Genomic DNA, 18,255 nt, shown 5'->3' with positions numbered 1-18,255 from the left:
ACTCAAGAACAGCTTCTTCCCTGCTGCTACCAGACTTTTGAATGGACTGACCTCGCACCAAGTTGATCTTTCTCTACACCCTAGCTATGACTGTAACACTATATTCTACACTCTCTCCTTTTCTTGTCTGTGAACGGTATGCTTCATCTGTACGGCGTGCAAGAAACAACAGTTCACTGTATACTAATACCTGTGATACTAATACATGTGACAATAAATCAAATTAAACTGAAGGAGAATTTAGCATAGCCAATGCACCTAACCAGCACATTTTTCAGACTGTGGGAGGAAACCCACGCTGACACAGGGAGAACGTGCAAACTCCGAACAGACAATGACCCAAGCCGGGAATCGAACCCAGGTCCCTGATGCTGTGAGGCAGCAGTGCTAACCACTGTGCCGCCTGGTACGTGTAGTGGGTCTTTTACAGTACATGCAGACTAGAATTCTATTGTCCTTTTGAAAACACTCCATCTTGTGGTGACGGCAGACACAGGTTTCGCTTAACTAACGTGTGATGTTGTACCCCTCCAATAAGATGAAAACCCACTTACAGGAAAATCCCACTTAAGGACCATGTTCTAGAATTTCAGTACAGGATACAACCTTTGGCAAGCTGCATGTTGGAATAATCCCTGATCCCAGTTTCCTGCTCTCTCTGCACACTACAATATTGATCTAATTAAACTATCAAATGCTGAGGCTGATTCATCTTCAATAGACCTTTGTGCTAATGCCTGCCATGTTCTCACTGTGTGTTGGAAGTTGGGGAGCCAGGAATGTTTGGAAAGGGCCATTCTTACCCGTGTTGCCTAACTGATAGGGACAACCAAACCGCAAAATTTGTCTGCCATCAGTTTGAGGTATCTGCAAAGTACTGGCAACAGGGATTAAATATCATATGGTTCTGTAAAGGTCTGTGTAGTACATTGAGAACATAGAATCCTACAGTGCAGAAGGAGGCCATTTGGCCCATCGAGTCTGCACCGACCACAATCCCACCCAGACCCAATACCCCATGCATTTACCCTAGCTAGTCCCCCTGACACTAGGGCAATTTAGCATAGCCAATCAACCTAACCTGCACATCTTTGGACTGTGGGAGGAAACCAGAGTATGCAGAGGAAACCCACGCAGACACAGGGAGAACGTGCAAACTCCGCACTGAGTTACCCAAGCTGGGAATCGAACCTGGGTCCCTGGCACTGTGAGGCAGCAGTGCTAACCACACTGCCGCCATGTTCAGACACTCCTGATTAGTTCTCCTAAACCAACCGTCTGCAGAAAATCTGAGTCGGTAACATTTAAGGTTGGGATTAGCAATAATATCACAAAGGAATGACTTAGAACAATGTTTCACATGACTCTAATCCTCTTGTTAAAGATCTGTACCCACATCCGTATCCCTCCTTCAGTTCAACTTAAATATTTTCAATTTGGGAATCTGTTGCTGGCATTAAATATGCCCCGGTCTGACATGTCACTGAGAAGCAAAAGTAAATATCAGTAAGTTTCCCACTGCTGCACCAACATGTTTTCTAATATCCTACACCCAGTCGGCTGAAACCGGAAAGACTGATGGTCAACGATGAAGTCATGGAGGGATTTGATGGCAAATGAGCATTTTAAAATCAAACCATTGGTAGGCTTGCCACCCACATCAGATGTAGGGAATAAAAGTTTTGTCTGGTGAAATTTTAAAAATTAAATGGTTCAAAAAATATATATTGTGATGTCACAATAACCTCAGTTGTCGCTATGTTTGTGACAGAGTTTAAATTAACTTTCAAGTTACATTTTCTTAACTTTATTATGCGCACATGATCATCTTCATGCCCCTTGCTACTTTCGTCCTTCGTAAGTGTGTTGTCCACGCCAGCGGAACCATTTTGAGCAACTTCTGAAACTGGTAAGGGGCCACCGCACTTGGGGGGCCCTCACTCCCAGTACAAGCTTCCTCCCATTGGCCTCGGCTCCTGAGAGCAGGGATGCTGGGCTGGGAAGAGTATGTGAGAAGCCTACTCGCGGACGGGTTATGCCAAGACGCGGCAGTATTCGCATGCTCCTGTCCCAGGCTGCTCGCTGCCAAAGACCAAGGGCTCTTCCAGCAGATGAGCCCCCAGGAAATCAGAGTCATCACCAGCAATGACCGGAAGACCTTCCTCGTCAAGGGGCTTACCATCGGTGGCGTGAAGTGCTTTGTCATCAGGGATAACTTCCACGTGGCCGGGGATCACACCATGGACATCAGGATGAAGAGGTGGGACAGCAACCATCCTTGCCACAGCATAGCTATTGCCCAGTCTAACAAAGTCTTCATCATGATTATGGGTAAGAGAGGGGTCCATGGAGGAGCGCTAAATAAAAAGGCATTTCAGATGGCTAATTACATTAGAAAGTCTGGCTGTTAGGAAAGACAACATTAAACTCACCGTGGCTACTTCTGCGGACGCAACGGAATTTCTCAAAGTCATCTCAACAACCTCCGAGGTACCAGTTCTTGCAACCGTCCTCATCGCATGACCAGCACCTATTGACAACTCCATGACCCGAGTACGAATCGCACCCTTTCCAAATAAAAACTCTTTACAAAAAAGTATTTTTTTAAAAATGTATACATTTTGTGCCTGTAAACTACAGAAACTCCGTTTACAATACTCATTAGAGCAGGAATGTTAATCACATTCCTCCAATAAACTTTAAAATGTTGGATGGTTGACTATTCATTTCGAAAGGGTCTAAAAAGTGTTTCATGCTCCTCAGAAGACGAACAAAAGCACAGTTAGAACAACAAGAAGCTACAGTACACTGCAGGAAAGTTCAAAGTTTATTTATTAGTCACAAGCAGGCTTACATTCACATTGCAATGAAGTTACTGTGAAAATCCCCTGGTCGCCACACTCCAGCGCCTGTTCGGGTACACTGAGGGAGAATTTAGCACCTAAACTGCACATCTTTGGACTGAGAGGGGAAGCTGGAGCCCCTGGAGGAAACCCAATGCAGACACGGGGGAGAATGTGCAGACTCCGCACAGACAGTGACCCAAGGCCGGGAATTGAACCCTGGTCCCTGGCGCTGTGAGGCAGCAGCGCTGACCACCGTGCCGCCCCAATAAACCATTAAAAATGCCAATGGCCAGTTCCAACTTGCAGTGTAAATGAGAAATGGTCCAATTCTCCTCCAATCACATACAGAGCATCAAACTTCACATCAAAAGAGAAAACACTGGAAAATCTTAGCAGGTCTGGCAGTATCTGTGAGAGAAAAGAGCTGACGTTTCGAGTCTAGATGACCCTTTGTCAAAGGGGAGAACGTACTTTGACAAGAGGTCATCTGGACCCGAAACATCAGCTCTTTTCTCTCCTTACAGATGCTGCCAGACCTGCTGAGGTTTTCCAGCATTCTCTCTTTTGGTTTCAGATTCCAGCATCGGCAGCAATTTGCTTTTAACAAACTTTGCATTACAGCTACAACTGCTCAATCTTATCAAAACGCACAGACCGGAGGAAAAGCAGATCACGGCTCAGGATACAGTGCACTTCGAAACGTGAGCTGGTTGCCCTGTCCCCCAGGAGACCCTCACCCCCAGCTGCTTTCACCGAGCTGGAAGTAATTTAACCAAGGCTGCGAGTCACGCTGGCAATCGGCCAAACAGAAAATCTCAGCCTGACTCAGCACGATATCAACTGGCCGAGCTTTCATCTTCAGCGCTTTAACAGAACTATCCATTGCCGCGGTGGCGCAGTGGTTAGCACCGCTGCCTCACAGCGCCAGGGACCCGGGTTCAATTCCTGGCTTGGGGGTCACTGTGCGGAGTCTGCACATTCTCCCCCGTGTCTGCGTGGGTTTCCTCTGGGTGCGCCGGTTTCCTCCGAAAGACGTGCTGGTTAGGTGCTAAATTCTCCCTCAGTGTAACCCGAACAGGCGCCGGAGTGTGACGACCAGGGGATTTTCACAGTAACTTCACTGCGGTGTTAATGTAAGCCAACTTGTGACAGGGGTAAATAATAAATAGATGGATTTCACCCAGATACAGCAGCCCAGTTCTCTTTATAAAAAAAATTCAAACACTTTTGTGAATTAGCTTGTTTCTTCACCTGAAGTGTTTAGATTGCTGAATGATTAATTATAATAGGTGTGCCTTCGTCAAGAGACTATTTATAAATGTTGTTTCCGGCATGTGCAAGCACAATTCTTAACAAGCTGTTTCTCAATATTCTAGCGCACTTTTAAAACTTTCAGAGAATCATAGAATCCCTGCAGTGCAAGAGGCCATTTGGCCCATCGAGTCTGCACTGACAACAATCCCACCCAGGCCTTATCCCTGTAACCCCACATATTTACCCCGCTAATCCCTCTAACCTACGCATCCCGTGACACCAAGGGGCAATTTAGCATGGCCAATCCACCTAACCTACACATCTTTGGACACCAAGGGGCAATTTAGCATGGCCAATCCACCGAACCCACACATCTTTGGACATAGAGGCAATTTAGCACGGCCAATCCCCCTAACCAGCACATCTTTGGACACTGAGGGGGAATTTAGCACGGCCAATGCACCTAACCCGCACATCTTTGGGCTGTGGGAGGAAGCCAAAGCACCCGGAGGAAACCCACGCAGACACGGGGAGAATGTGCAGACTCCACACGGACAGTGACTTGAGGCCGGAATCGAACCCGGGTCCCTGGTGCTGTGAGGCAGCAGTGCTAACCACTGTGCCACCGCGCTGCCCCTTTGATTCTGGATTTTGCCAGGAAGGATAAGGAGGGGCAATATAAATGGTATGTTTGGATAGGAGATGCAGGAGAAGGCTGGAGATGTACATGCACAAATCTCTGAAGATGACAGAACAAGTTGAGCAATGCACCGCGGCTCCACCGACAGTATCTTCCAAACCCCTGACCTCTCCCACCAAGAGCAGCAGATACCTGGGAACACCACCACCTGGGTCATAGAGGTTTACAGCATGGAAACAGGCCCTTCAGCCCAACTTGTCCGTGCCGCCCTTTTTTTTAAAACCCCAAAGCTAATCCCAATTTGGCCCATATCCCTCTATACCCATCGTACCCATGTAACTATCCAAATGCTTTTTAAAAGATAAAATTGTACCCGCCTCTACTACTGCCTCTGGCAGCTTGTTCCAGACACTTACCACCCTCTGTGTGAAAAAATTGCCCCTCTGGACCCTTTTATATCTCTCCCCTCTCACCTTAAACCTATGCCCTCTAGTTTTAGGCTCCCCTACCTTTGGGAAAAGATACTATCTACCTTGTCTATGCCCCTCATTATTTTATAGACCTCTATAAGGTCACCCCTCAGCCTCCTACGCTCCAGAGAAAAAAGTCCCAGTCTATTCAGCCTCTCCTTATAACTCAATCCACCAAGTCCCGGTAGCATCCTAGTAAATCTTTTCTGCACTCTTTCCAGTTTAATAATATCCTTTCCTGGGTGCTCCACCCCCACCCCAAGTTACACACCACCCTAACTTGGAAATATATTGGTGTTCCTTCACTGTTGCTGGGTCAAAATCCTGGAACTCCCTCCCTAACAGCACTGAGGGTGTTCCCACAATACAATGGGACTGCAGCAGTTCAATAAGGCCACCTCCTTCCCAAGGGCAATTAGCAATGGGCAACAAATGCTGGTTTAACCAGCAACACACACACATCCCGGGCACAAATAAAAACAATGCTGCAAGAGCATCTGGGATCCTTAGCTTTACAAGTAGGCTCCCAAAGCAAGGAAGTGATGCTAAGCCTTCATAAACTACAGGTCAAGACCTCAGCTGAAGTAGTGTATCCGACTCTGGTTACTAACCTTTAGGAAAGTTGTCAAGGCCTTGGAGCGGGTGTGGAGGAGACTTACTTAAAGGTTTACGCTCAAAATTAGAGGATTTTGTTAAGTAAGGAGGGACCTTCCCACTGCCAAGAGGGTAAAAAACTAGAGGACACAGATTTAAGATAAATGGCAAAACCGCTTGACGGGCGGTGAGGAGAAAGATTTTTACTGTAGCAAATTATCATAGAATCCCAACAGTGCAGGAGGCACATCGAGTCTGCACCGACCACAATCCCACCCAGGCCCTATCCCCGTAACCCCACATATTGTACCCTGCTAATCCCCTGACACTAAGATCAATTAAGCATGGCCAATCAACCTAACCTGCGCATTTTTGGACTGTGGGAGGAAACCGGAGCACCCGGAGGAAACCCACGCAGACACGGGGAGAACGTGCAGACTCCGCACAGACAGTGACCCGAGGCCGGGAATCGAACCCGGGTCCCTGGTGCCGTGAGGCAGCAGTGCTCACCACTGTGCCACCGTGAGGGCACTGCCTGAAAGGGTGAGGGAAGCAGACACAATGTACTTTTCCAAAATAAAAGTGATTTGAAGAGTTATGAGGAAAGAGCATTGACTTTACTCGCCAAGATTAAGAGGGAAAGTGGTAATCTATGAACACTGCCAATCCACCTGTGTTTTCCAGGAAGCAGGAAAACTGAAGCAAATCATAGCGTGAATCATTGGCAGCGCAAACATTCATAGGTTTTCACAGGACAATAAATCCATTAGGCAGAGGACAGTTAAGCTTCTGGGTAGTCTCCAATATTCTAGAAATTTGTCCTGCAGACTGGTACATTTGATTGGATAACAACTGTCAGACGATGTATTACAGTGAGAAAATGACTCCCGCGTCAGATATTGTTCCCATTCATTGACAAACTGCTTTCTAAACCTATTCAACTTACAAAAAATACACCGTCAGCTTCCGTTTGAAATCAGAAGAATGACTCCTCACCTTTAGGCTCCCCTACCTTTGGGAAAAGATATTGACTATCTAGCTGATCTGTGCCCCTCATTATTTTATAGACCTCTATAAGGTCACCTCTCAGCCTTCTGCGCTCCAGAGAAAAAAGTCCCAGTCTATCCAGCCTCTCCTTATAACTCAATCCATCAAGTCCCGGTAGCATCCTAGTAAAACTTTTGTGCACTCTTTATAGTTTAATAATATCCTTTCCTGGGTGCTCCCCCCCATCCCAAGTTACACACCCCACCCTGACTTGGAAATATATTGGTGTTCCTTCACTGTTGCTGGGTCAAAATCCTGGAGCTCCCTCCCTTTATTGATTTTTTGAACAGAACACACCTTTTGCTTTGTGACAGCTAATCTCTCGATGTCTGTTACAACTGTCCCTAGCCCCAACAGACAGCACCTGCCTGCATTGAAAGGCACACATTTCTATTCAGGGGTCATTTTCACCCATTTAGGTTTAGGGGCGGCACGGTGGCACAGTGGTTAGCACTGCTGCCTCACAGCGCCAGGGACCCGGGTTCGATTCCCGGCTTGGGTCACTTTGCAGAATCTGCACCTTCTCCCCCGTGTCTGCGTGGGTTTCCTCCGAGTGCTCCGGTTTCCTCCCACAGTCCGAAAGGCGTGCTGGTTAGGTGCTAAATTCTCCCTCAGTGTGACCCGAACAGGCGTCGGAGTGTGGCGACTGGGGGATTTTCACAGTAACTTCATTGCAGTGTTAATGTAAGCCAACTTGTGACACTAATAAATAAACTTTAAAAACTTTTGGTGAATGACAGTTAGATATATTCAACTGATTATAAAACAAAGCATGTTGTGACTCGACAGTTTTCCAAGGTGGCTCCAGACAAGTGAAGACGAAGTTAAAATAAAGTCCCATCCTTTTAAAAAAAAGTGAAGTTTTATTTCCAATCCAAGATCCAAAAATACTTAAATCCAAATGTTATAGCACGGCAGAGGGAATGTCACAGTAGGATTTTCCAAAACCCTCCTTATGATTTTAACATACATTGTGTCAAGAATCGAGTGAAATGCTACATTCGTCAGTTCCGATCCTGCACAGTCCCAGCCAATGTCAGCCTTCGATCTCACTCTTATGTTGGTCAAGTAGACTTCTGCTTTACGTAATCAGAGTACAATGATTTAACTCTGCAAATTGGGCTGTCAGCTCCGTCCTGCACTGGAACATTACTCGACACAAGTCCCGTTAAAGAGAAAGGGGAAGTGTGGAATACACCAAGAGCAAAGATTCCCGAACCAGTCCTGTGCACTTAAGATGCAATCGCACAGGACTGGGATTTCAATACAATGTAGTTACCGAACTGCAAAAAGCACCCAGCAGTACAGTGAGAACTTGTGCCCTGTCGGGAGAGCATTCCTTGAACTGTATAAAACCTGATTAAAGTACTGAGGGCTGCCATGGGGGATGTGTTTAAGTATAACAGAGAATTAAAGGAAAGTAAAGTTTATTTGTTAAGTCACAAGTGGACTTACATTCACACTGCAATTAAGTTAGTGCGAAAACCCCCTAGTCGCCACACTCCGGCGCCTGTTCGGTTACACTGAGGGAGAATTTCGCAAGGCCAATTAACCTAACCCACACATTTTTGGACCCTGGAAGGAAACCGGAGCACCCGGAGAAAACCTACGCAGGCACGGGGGAAGAACGTGCAGACTCCACACAGTGACCCAAGCCGGGAATCAAACCTGGGTCCCTGGCGCTGTGAGGCAGCAGTGCTAACCACTGTGCCGAAGGCTATAGATAATATGTAAAGAGCCACTATAAACTGTATTGGATTAGCTTTGATTTTTTTTGTTAATATTGCCGTGCCATGATAAATTAAAAATAAAGATCCTCTTTGAAGAGGTTCCACAAATACAGACGGATTCCCAATTTCTGAGGTAGGATGTGGAAATATATTCCAAAATGCACAAGTTACATCTTTGGCTAAAAAAAAAACGCACATTCACACAATCCCAAAATAAAAAACTCATTGGGAAGGGTAACGTAGCACATTAGAGCAATGTACCTGTGCTGTCTGGTGTCAGGTACAATCTCAGCACTTCTCCCCTCTCCTTCCCCCACCAGCTCAGAAATTACTGCTGATTCATACAGAGCAGCTTGCATGGTTTAATATCCTTTATATGGACACGTCTGCAGACAATACCTTGCTGGCAATCAGCAAGTTATCAGGGAAGCCAGACCAGAACCAACCCTCATTGTGACATAAAGAGAGCCAAGAGGAGAGAGTTTCACTCCAGTTTCCTTGGCGAACTGGCCATTTGTTACTCTGCTGCACCCTCCTGCGTTTCCCAGCTCAGAGAGAGAGCAAATCGAGTTCACCCTGCCTCCTGCTTCTTCCTCTGCTTCTCCTGCGCTGTGATGCCTTTTAAACACACGCACCCCAAATGCCGGCTACCGCCTTTGTTCGAGGAGTGTTTCGAAGTCGGGGGAACAGACTAACTTGTGTTTGACATGTCCCAGCACGGTCATTTCCCCAGTCCGGTTCTCTCCGATTCCAATAGAAACCAGTTCCTGAAAAGGGAGCAGAAATCAAATCAGTGGAGCAGTCAGGATGGATATTTCACAGATACAGGGTTATCGGCATGGAGAGAGGAGTGAGGAGAAAGACAAATCAAAAAAGTGGCATTGCCACAGTGCCTTTCACAACCTCATGAGGTCCCAATGCATTTCATAGCTGATGAAGCATTTCTGAAGTGCTTCAAACATGAGCAGTTCAGAGAAGGTTTACCAGACTAAGATCTGGAATGGGAGGGGTGTCTTATGAGGAAAGGTTGGACAAGCTAGGCTTGCAGCTACATAAGACCCTCATCAGACCCCACTTGGAGTACTGTGCTCGGTTCTGGTCGCCTCACTACAGGAAGGATGTGGAAAAGATTGAAAGGGTGCAGAGGAGATTTACAAGGATGTTGCCTGGATCGAGTGGCATGCCTCATGAGGATAGGCTGAGGGAGCTCGGTCTTTTCTCCTTGGAGAGACGAAGGATGAGAGGAGACCTAATAGAGGTGTATAAGATGTTGAGAGGCATGGATCGGGTGGACTCTCAGAGGCTTTTTCCCAGGGTGGAAATGGCTGCTACGAGAGGACACAGGTTTAAGGTGCTGGGGGTTAGGTACAGGGGAGATGTTAGGGGTAAGTTTTTCACACAGAGGGTGGTGGGCGAGTGGAATCGGCTGCCATCAGTGGTGATGGAGGCGAACTCAATAGGGTCTTTTAAGAGACTCCTGGATGAGTACATGGAGTGTAATAGGATGGAGGGTTATAGGTAGGTCTAGAAGGTAGGGATGTGTTCGGCACAACTTGTGGGGCCGAAGGGCCTGTTTTGTGCTGTAGTTTTTCTATGTTCTATGTATTTGCTGTAGTTAAGAGGCAGCTTAATTGAAACATACAAGATCTTGAGGGAACTTTAAAGTAGTTTATTTATTAGTCACAAGTAGGCCTATATTCACACTGCAATGAAGTTACTGTGAAACCCCCTCCCCCAGTCGACACACTCCGGCGCCTGTTCGGGTTACACTGAGGGAGAATTTACCACCTAACCAGCACGTCTCTGGACTGTGGGAGGGAAACCGGAGCACCCGGAGGAAACCCACGCAGACACGGGGAGAACATGCAGACTCCGCACAGACAGTGACCCGAGCCGGGAATTGAACCCGGGTCCCTGGCGCTGTGAAGCAGCAGTGCTAACCACTGTGCCAGGTGGGTTCAGAGAGGATGTTTCCTCTTGTGTGGGTTGGGGGGGGGGGTGGGGGGGGGGTGGGGGTGTTTCCTTCAATGAGGGGGTTACTGTTTAATAATAAGGGATCGTCCATTTAAAACAGGAAAAAAATTCTCGGGGAGAGTTGGGAATTAAATTTCTCAAAAGGCGGCGGGAGCAGAGCCCCTGAATATCTTTAAGGCGGAGCTAGATAGATTCTTGATAAGCAAGGGTGGGGCGAAACGTTGTCGAGGGTAGACAGGAATGTGGAGACGAGGTTGCAATCAGATCGGCCACGATCTTATTCAAGGTAGAACAGGCTCGAGGGACGGAGCGTTCTACTTGTAGACAGTGCGGAGGGAAGTGGCAGGTTACAGAGGGACATAGATAAGCTGCAGAGCTGGGCTGAGAGGTGGCAAATGGAGTTTAATGCGGAAAAGTGTGAGGTGATTTACTTTGGAAGGAGTAACAGGAATACAGAGTACTGGGCTAATGGTAAGATACTTGGTAGTGTGGATGAACAGAGGGATCTGGGTGTCCATGTGCATAGATCCCTGAAAGTTGGCACCCAGGTTGATAGGGTTGTTAAGAAGGCATACGATGTGTTTTATTGGTAGAGGGATTGAGTTTCGGAGCCAAGAGGTCATGCTGCAACTGTACAAAACTCTGGTGAGGTCGCATTTGGAGTATTGCGTACAGTTCTGGTCGCCGTATTATAGGAAAGATGTGGAAGTGTTGGAAAGGGTGCAGAGGAGATTTACCAGGATGTTGCCTGGTATGGTGGGAAAATTGTATGAGGAAAGGCTGAGGGGCTTGAGGTTGTTTTCGTTAGAGAGAAGAAGGTTAAAAGGTGACTTAATAGAGGCATACAAGATGATCAGAGGATTAGATAGGGTGGATAGTGAGAGCCTTTTTCCTCGAATGGTGATGGCTAGCACGAGGGGACATAGCTTTAAATTGAGGGGTGAGAGATATAGGACAGATGTCAGAGGTAGGTTCTTTACTCAGAGAGTAGTAAGGACGTGGAATGCCCTGCCTGCAGCAGTAGTGGACTCGCCAACATTAGGAGCATTCAAATGGTTATTGGATAAACATATGGATGATATTGGAATAGTGTAGATTAGAGGGGCTTTAGATTGGTTCCACTGGTCGATGCAACATCGAGGGCCGAAGGGCCTGTACTGTGCTGTAATGTTCTATGTTCTATGTACTCTTAATTCATGTGTTCGTAACAAATGCAGTCAATTTTATAATGTAGGAAACTTGGCAACCAATTAAGCAGAGCAAGCTCCCACAAACAATATGATCACGACTAGACATTGTTTTCAATGTTGGGTTTTTGGGGTCGGATAGAAAGAGGATATGCCTCCTTTTCTTTCGGCTCACATCCAACCCTTGTTGTCCCCTGTGATGCCTTGCCCTTATATTTTGGCTCCTTGTTGTCCAGGGCCTTTTCCATTTTTAAAAATATATTCTTACTCCTGTTAGTTTTTTCTTGTGCAGGGTGGTGAATGGGGAGGGATAGGTATTGGCCAGGACACTGGGGATAATACCACCCCGCCCCCCCCACCGTTCTTCCTCGAAGTGTTCTGAGGGACCCTTTACATCATCCGAGATGACAGAAGGGGGTCTTGGTTTAATGTCTCATCAGAAAGACGGCACCTCCAGTTGTGCGGCACTCCCTCAGTATTGCAGAGGAGCGTCAGTCTGGATTATGTGCTCAAAAACTTTGAACCCCTGATTGCCTGACTCAAAGGTAGATAGAATTTGAGAGACCAGCCGGGATGCGTAGAGAATAACCAAGTCGAGAGCTTGGTGAGGCCACACCGAGAATATTGTGTGCAATTTTGGTCTCCTTTTCTGAGGAAGGATGTTCTTGCTCTCGAGGGAGTGCAGCGAAGGTTTCCCAGGCTGATTCCGGGGATGGCGGGTCTGATGTATGAGCGGGACTGGGCGGCACGGTAGCAAAGCCTGGGCGGCACGGTAGCACAGTGGTTAGCACTGCTGCTTCACAGCTCCAGGGACCTGGGTTCGATTCCTGGCTTGGGTCACTGCTGCCTCTGCGGAGTTTGCACATTCTCCTCGTGTCTGCGTGGGTTTCCTCCGGGTGTTCCGGTTTCCTCCCACAGTCCAAAGATGTGCGGGTTAGGTTGATTGGCCAGGTTAAAAATTGCCCCTTAGAGTCCTGCGATGCGTAGTTTAGAGGGATTAGCGGGTAAATATGTGGGGGTAGGGCCTGGGTGGGATTGTGGTCGGTGCAGACTCGATGGGCCGAATGGCCTCCTTCTGCACTGTAGGGTTTCTATGAGAGATTGACCAGGTTAGGATTGTTTTCGCTGGAGTTAGGGACCCGGTTAGGGAGATCGTCCAAGGGAAAGGATTAGAGTAACTGGCTTTCCCACTGAGAAAAATGTGCGGAACATACCTGGAGGAATGAACAAGTCGTTCCCATAGTAACATCCAGGGTGACTTGCCCCAGGACAAGCTGGACTCTCCCTGACTTTCGAATCAGCAGCTTCCCAATCTGACCTTCCGTTAAATCCAGCAGCGAGCAGGAATTCTCAGCTTGCTTCAGCTCCTGCAGGACGGACACACACGCAGGCTGGTTAGAGACCAGCCCATTAACTGTTCAGGCATTGTCACCCACACAAGCCAGCAACAGTCTCCACCAGCACCAGATATCACTTACATTTCTATTCCAGGGATAATCATGAGACGGGCAATAAACTCATTTGAATTACAAAGTGATGGAAAGTGCTTTTAAAATGACTTAATACATTCATTCCCCAGGCTCTCTCATCCCTTTATATAAACCAGTCTGTAACTCACTCCTGGCTTTCCGTTATTCTGTATGTAAACTACCTGAACGCAGCAGTTAGATTCCAGTCTGGAATACACTCCCGGGTATCTGTTATTCTGTATATGAACCATCCTAAACCCCTTGATTAGATTCCAGACTGTAACTCACTCCCGGGTATCTATTATTCTATATAGAAACCACCCCGAACCCCTCGATTAGATTCCAGTCTGTAACTCACGCCCGGGTATCTGTTATTCTGTATATAAACTACCCTGAACCCCTCGATTAGATTCCAGTCTGTAACTCATTCCCGGGTATCTGTTATTCTATATATAAACCCCCCTGAACCCCTCGATTAGATTCCAGTCTGTAACTCACTCCCGGGTATCTGTTATTCTAGATATAAACCACCCCGAACCCCTCGATTAGATTCCAGTCTGTAACTCACTCCCGAGTATCTGTTATTCTATATATAAACCACCTCGAACCCCTCGATTAGATTCCAGTCTGTAACTCACTCCCGGGTATCTGTTATTCTATATATAAACCACCTGAAACCCTTGATTAGGTTCCAGTCTGTAACTCACTGCCGGGTATCTGTTATTCTATATATAAACCACCCCGAACCCCTCGATTAGATTCCAGTCTGTAACTCACTCCTGGATATCTGTTATTCTATATTTAAACCCCCCCGAACCCCTCAATTACATTCAAGTCTGTAACTCACTGCCGGGTATCTGTTATTCTATATATAAACCACCCCGAACCCCTCGATTAGATTCCAGTCTGTAACTCACTCCTGGATATCTGTTATTCTATATTTAAACCCCCCCGAACCCCTCAATTACATTCAAGTCTGTAACTCACTCCCGGGTATCTGTTATTCCATATATAAACCACCCCGAACCCCTCGATTACATTCCGGTCTGTAACTCACTCCTGGGTTTCTGTTATTCTATATATAAACCATCCCAAACCCCTCGATTAGATTCCAGTCTGTAACTCACTCCCGGGTATCTGTTATTCTATATATAAACCACCCTGAACATCTCGATTAGATTCCAGTCTGTAACTCACTCCCGGGTATCTGTTATTCTATATATAAACCACCTCAAACCCCTCGATTAGATTCCAGTCTGTAGCTCACTCCCAGGTATCTGTTATTCTGTATATAAACCACCTCAAACCCCTCGATTAGATTCCAGTCTGTAACTCACTCCCGGGTATCTGTTATTCTATATGGAAACCACCCCGAACCCCTCGATTAGATTCCAGTCTGTAACTCACTCCCGGGTATCTGTTATTCTATATAGAAACCACCCCGAACCCCTCGATTAGATTCCAGTCTGTAACTCACTCGCAGGTATCTGTTATTCTGTATATAAACCATCCTGAACCCCTCGATTAGATTCCAGTCTGTAACTCACTCCCGGGTATCTGTTATTCTATATATAAACCACCCCGAACCCCTCGATTAGATTCCAGTCTGTAACTCACTCCCGGGTATCTGTTATTCTATATGGAAACCACCCCGAACCCCTCGATTAGATTCCAGTCTGTAACTCACTCCCGGGTATCTGTTATTCTGTATATAAACCACCCCGAACCCCTCGATTAGATTCCAGTCTGTAACTCACTCCTGGGTATCTGTTATTCTATATATAAACCACCCCAAACCCCTCGATTAGATTCCAGTCTGTAACTCACTCCCGGGTATCTGTTATTCTATATGGAAACCACCCCGAACCCCTCGATTATATTCCAGTCTGTAACTCACTCCCGGGTATCTGTTATTCTATATATAAACCACCCCAAACCCCTCAATTAGACTCCAGCCTGTAATTTACTTCTGGGTATTTGTTGTTCTATATATACATGACTTGAAACCCTCAACTAGATATCAACCTGTAACTCACTCTTGTTAATTGATATATAAACCATGCCGAATCTTTTGATTATATTCCAGCCCGTGTATCCTAAACACTGGTTACTTTTATCAGCGCTGTGATTGGTATATTTCCAAACCTCAGTAACTGGGTTATTTGCCTAGTTTTGGAAATGGTGGTGAGCTGGGACTGACACGAGTGACTCCCTGATACGGACCTGAGTCTTCTCCTGCTTCAGTAACACCGTCTGGCCATCCTCAGTCTGAACCTCAGCTTTTATTGGCTTCTCGTCACGAGTGGGAGCCTGGCCAGGCAGCGTGTCGGGGAGTTGCAGGAACAGTAGTTCATCATCTTTGCACACACTCAGTTCCTGCAGCAGCTCAGATACAGAGACATCCTTGGCAACAGTCGGGATCTTCTTCACAGCGCTTGCCTTCTGCGATATCGGAGTCTCTTTGGCAAAGCCTTCAACTCCAGGTTCATCCTTAACTGAAAATAGAGCAACAGGCGCGAGTAACTATATGTTCCAGGGATTAATGCACAAACAATGGATCAAGTGCAGGCACTGCTTCAGTTGTCACAGTGGAAATGGAGACCATAAGATACAGGAGCAGAATTAGGCATTCGGCCCATTGAGTCTGCTCCGCCATTCAATTAGAAATTCTCAACCCCATTCTCCCGCCTTTTCTCTGTAACCTTTGGCCCCCTTACCAATCAAGAACCTATCTATCTCTGTCTTAATGGACTCACTAGACTGCCGTCCACAGCTCTCTGTGGCAATGAGTTCCACAGATTCACCAAACCCTCCGGCTGAAGAAATTCCTCCTCATCTCGGTTCTAAAGGGTCGTCCCTTTACTCTGAGGCTGTGCCCTCGGATCTGAGTCTTTCTGACTGATGGAAACATCTTGCCCACGTCCACTCTATTCAGGCCTTTCGGTATTCTATAAGTTTCAATAAGGTCCGCCCTCATCCTTCGAAACTCCATCGGAGTACAGACCCAGAGTCCTCAACTGTTCCTCAAATGTCAAGCCTTTCATTCCCGGGATCATTCTTGTGAACTTCCTCTGGACCCTTTCCAAGGCCAGCACATCCTTCCTTAGATACAGGGCCCAAAATTGCTCCTAATATTCCAAATGTGGTCTGACCTGACTCTTATGAAGCCTCAGCAGTACATCCCTGCTTTTGTATTCTAGTCCTCACATAGAAACTAGAAGCTGGAGGAGGCCATTCGACCCTTCAAGTCTGCTCTGCCATTCATTTTGATTTTGGCTAATCATCAAATTCAATATCCTGATCCCCCCTTCCCCCATATCCCTTGATCCCTCGAGCCCCAAGAGCGAAATCTAATTTCTTCTTGAAATCAGTCAACGTTTTGGCCTCAACTACCTTCTGTGGTAATGAATTCCACATCATCCTCTGGGTGAAGAAATTTCTCCTCACCTCAGTTCTAACAGGTTTACCCCTTAACCTCTAACAATGACCCCTAGTTCTGGACTCCCCCACCATTGGGAACATTCTTTCTGAATCTACCCTGTCTAACCCTGTTAGAATTTTATAAGTTTCTATGAGATTCCCCCTCTCACTCTTCTAAACTCCAGTGAATATAATCCTAACCCACTTAGTCTCTCCTCATATGACAGACCTGTCATCCCAGGAATCAGCCTGGTAAACCTTCGCTGTACTCACTCTATAGCAAGGACATCCTTCCTCAGATAAGGACACCAAAACTGCAAACCGGTGTGGCCTCACCAACAAGTTTCAATAATTTCAAGTTTCAATAGTTTCAAGTTTCAATAATGCTACAATTGCAGCAAAACATCACTATTCCTATACTCAAATCCTTTCACGTTGAAGGCCAACATACCATTTGCCTTCTTTACTGCCTGCTGTACCTGCGCGCTTACTTTCAGCGACTGATGCACGAGGACTCCAAGGTCTCGCTGAGTATCCGCCTCTCTCAATTTACACCCATTCAAATAATAATCTGTCTTCCTATTATTGCTACCAAAGTGATAACCTCCCATTTATCCACATTATACTGCATCTGCCAGGCATATGCCCACCCACTAAGCCTGTATCTCTGTATCCTCCTCTCAGCTCACCCTCCCACCCAACTTTGTATCATTTGAAAATTTGGAGATAATACTTTCAGTTCCCTTTTCAAAATCATTAATATATAATGTGAATAGTTGGGGTCCTGGCACAGATCCTTGCGGAACCCCACTAGTCACTGACTGCCAATCAGAAAATGGCCCATTTATGCCAACTCTTTGCTTCCTAACTGCTAACCAGCTTTCTATCCATCTCAGGACATTACCTGCAATCCCATGTGCTTTAACTTTACATAGTAGTCTGTTATGTGAGACTCTCAAAATGAATGCTAACATTGCATTTGCTTCCCTTGCTACCAATCTGCAAGTTAACCTTAAGAGAATCCTGAAGTAGGACTCCCAAGTCCATTTGCACTTCCGATTTCTGAATTCTTTCCCCATTTAGAAAATAGGAGGGAGGGAAACATAGAAATATAGAAGATAGGAGCAGGAGGAGGCCATTCGGCCCTTCGAACCTGCTCCACCATTCATCACGATCATGGCTGATCGTCCAATTCAACAGCCTAATCCTGCTTTCTCCCCATAACCTTTGATCCCATTCACCCCAAGTGCTATATCCAGCCGCCTCTTGAATACATTCAATGTCTTGGCATCAACTACTTCCTGTGGTAATGAATTCCACAGACTCACCACTCTTTGGATGAAGAAATGGCTCCTCATCTCCGTCCTAAATGGTCTACCCCGAATCCTCAGACTGTGACCCCTGGTTCTGGACTCCCCCCACCATCGGGAACATCCTCCCTGCATCTACCCTGTTAGAATTTTATAAGTCTCTATGAGATCCCCTCTCATTCGTCTAAACTCCACGAAAACAATCCTAACCTCGTCAATCTCTCCTCGTACATCAGTCCTGCCATCCCCGGAATCAGCCTGGTAAACCTTCGCTGCACTCCCTCGAGAGCAAGAACATCCTTCCTCAGAAAAGG

General features: G+C 46.5%; 1 protein-coding gene across 2 annotated transcripts in view; it reads right to left on the bottom strand.

Moving 5' to 3' along the window:
* polr3d (polymerase (RNA) III (DNA directed) polypeptide D) overlaps positions 1-18,255 on the bottom strand; it is a 64,826-nt gene that overhangs the window by 17,274 nt on the left and 29,297 nt on the right. Inside the window, exons 7-9 of one of the 2 annotated variants that reach the window (XM_078239270.1) lie at positions 15,435-15,706; positions 12,957-13,109; positions 9,278-9,348 (exon numbers count right to left, since the gene is read on the bottom strand). In XM_078239270.1, coding sequence (XP_078095396.1) covers positions 9,278-9,348; positions 12,957-13,109; positions 15,435-15,706 — 496 coding nt within the window. Of the gene's footprint in view, positions 1-7,694; positions 9,349-12,956; positions 13,110-15,434; positions 15,707-18,255 lie in introns of those variants that run through there. The other variant, XM_078239271.1, reaches the window with a different exon arrangement.

The sequence above is a fragment of the Mustelus asterias genome, chromosome 22 (assembly GCF_964213995.1).
Source record: "Mustelus asterias chromosome 22, sMusAst1.hap1.1, whole genome shotgun sequence".
NCBI classification, from domain to species: domain Eukaryota; kingdom Metazoa; phylum Chordata; class Chondrichthyes; order Carcharhiniformes; family Triakidae; genus Mustelus; species Mustelus asterias.
The sequence above is the reverse complement of the archived record's forward strand: the minus strand, read 5'-3'. Positions and strand labels throughout refer to the sequence as shown.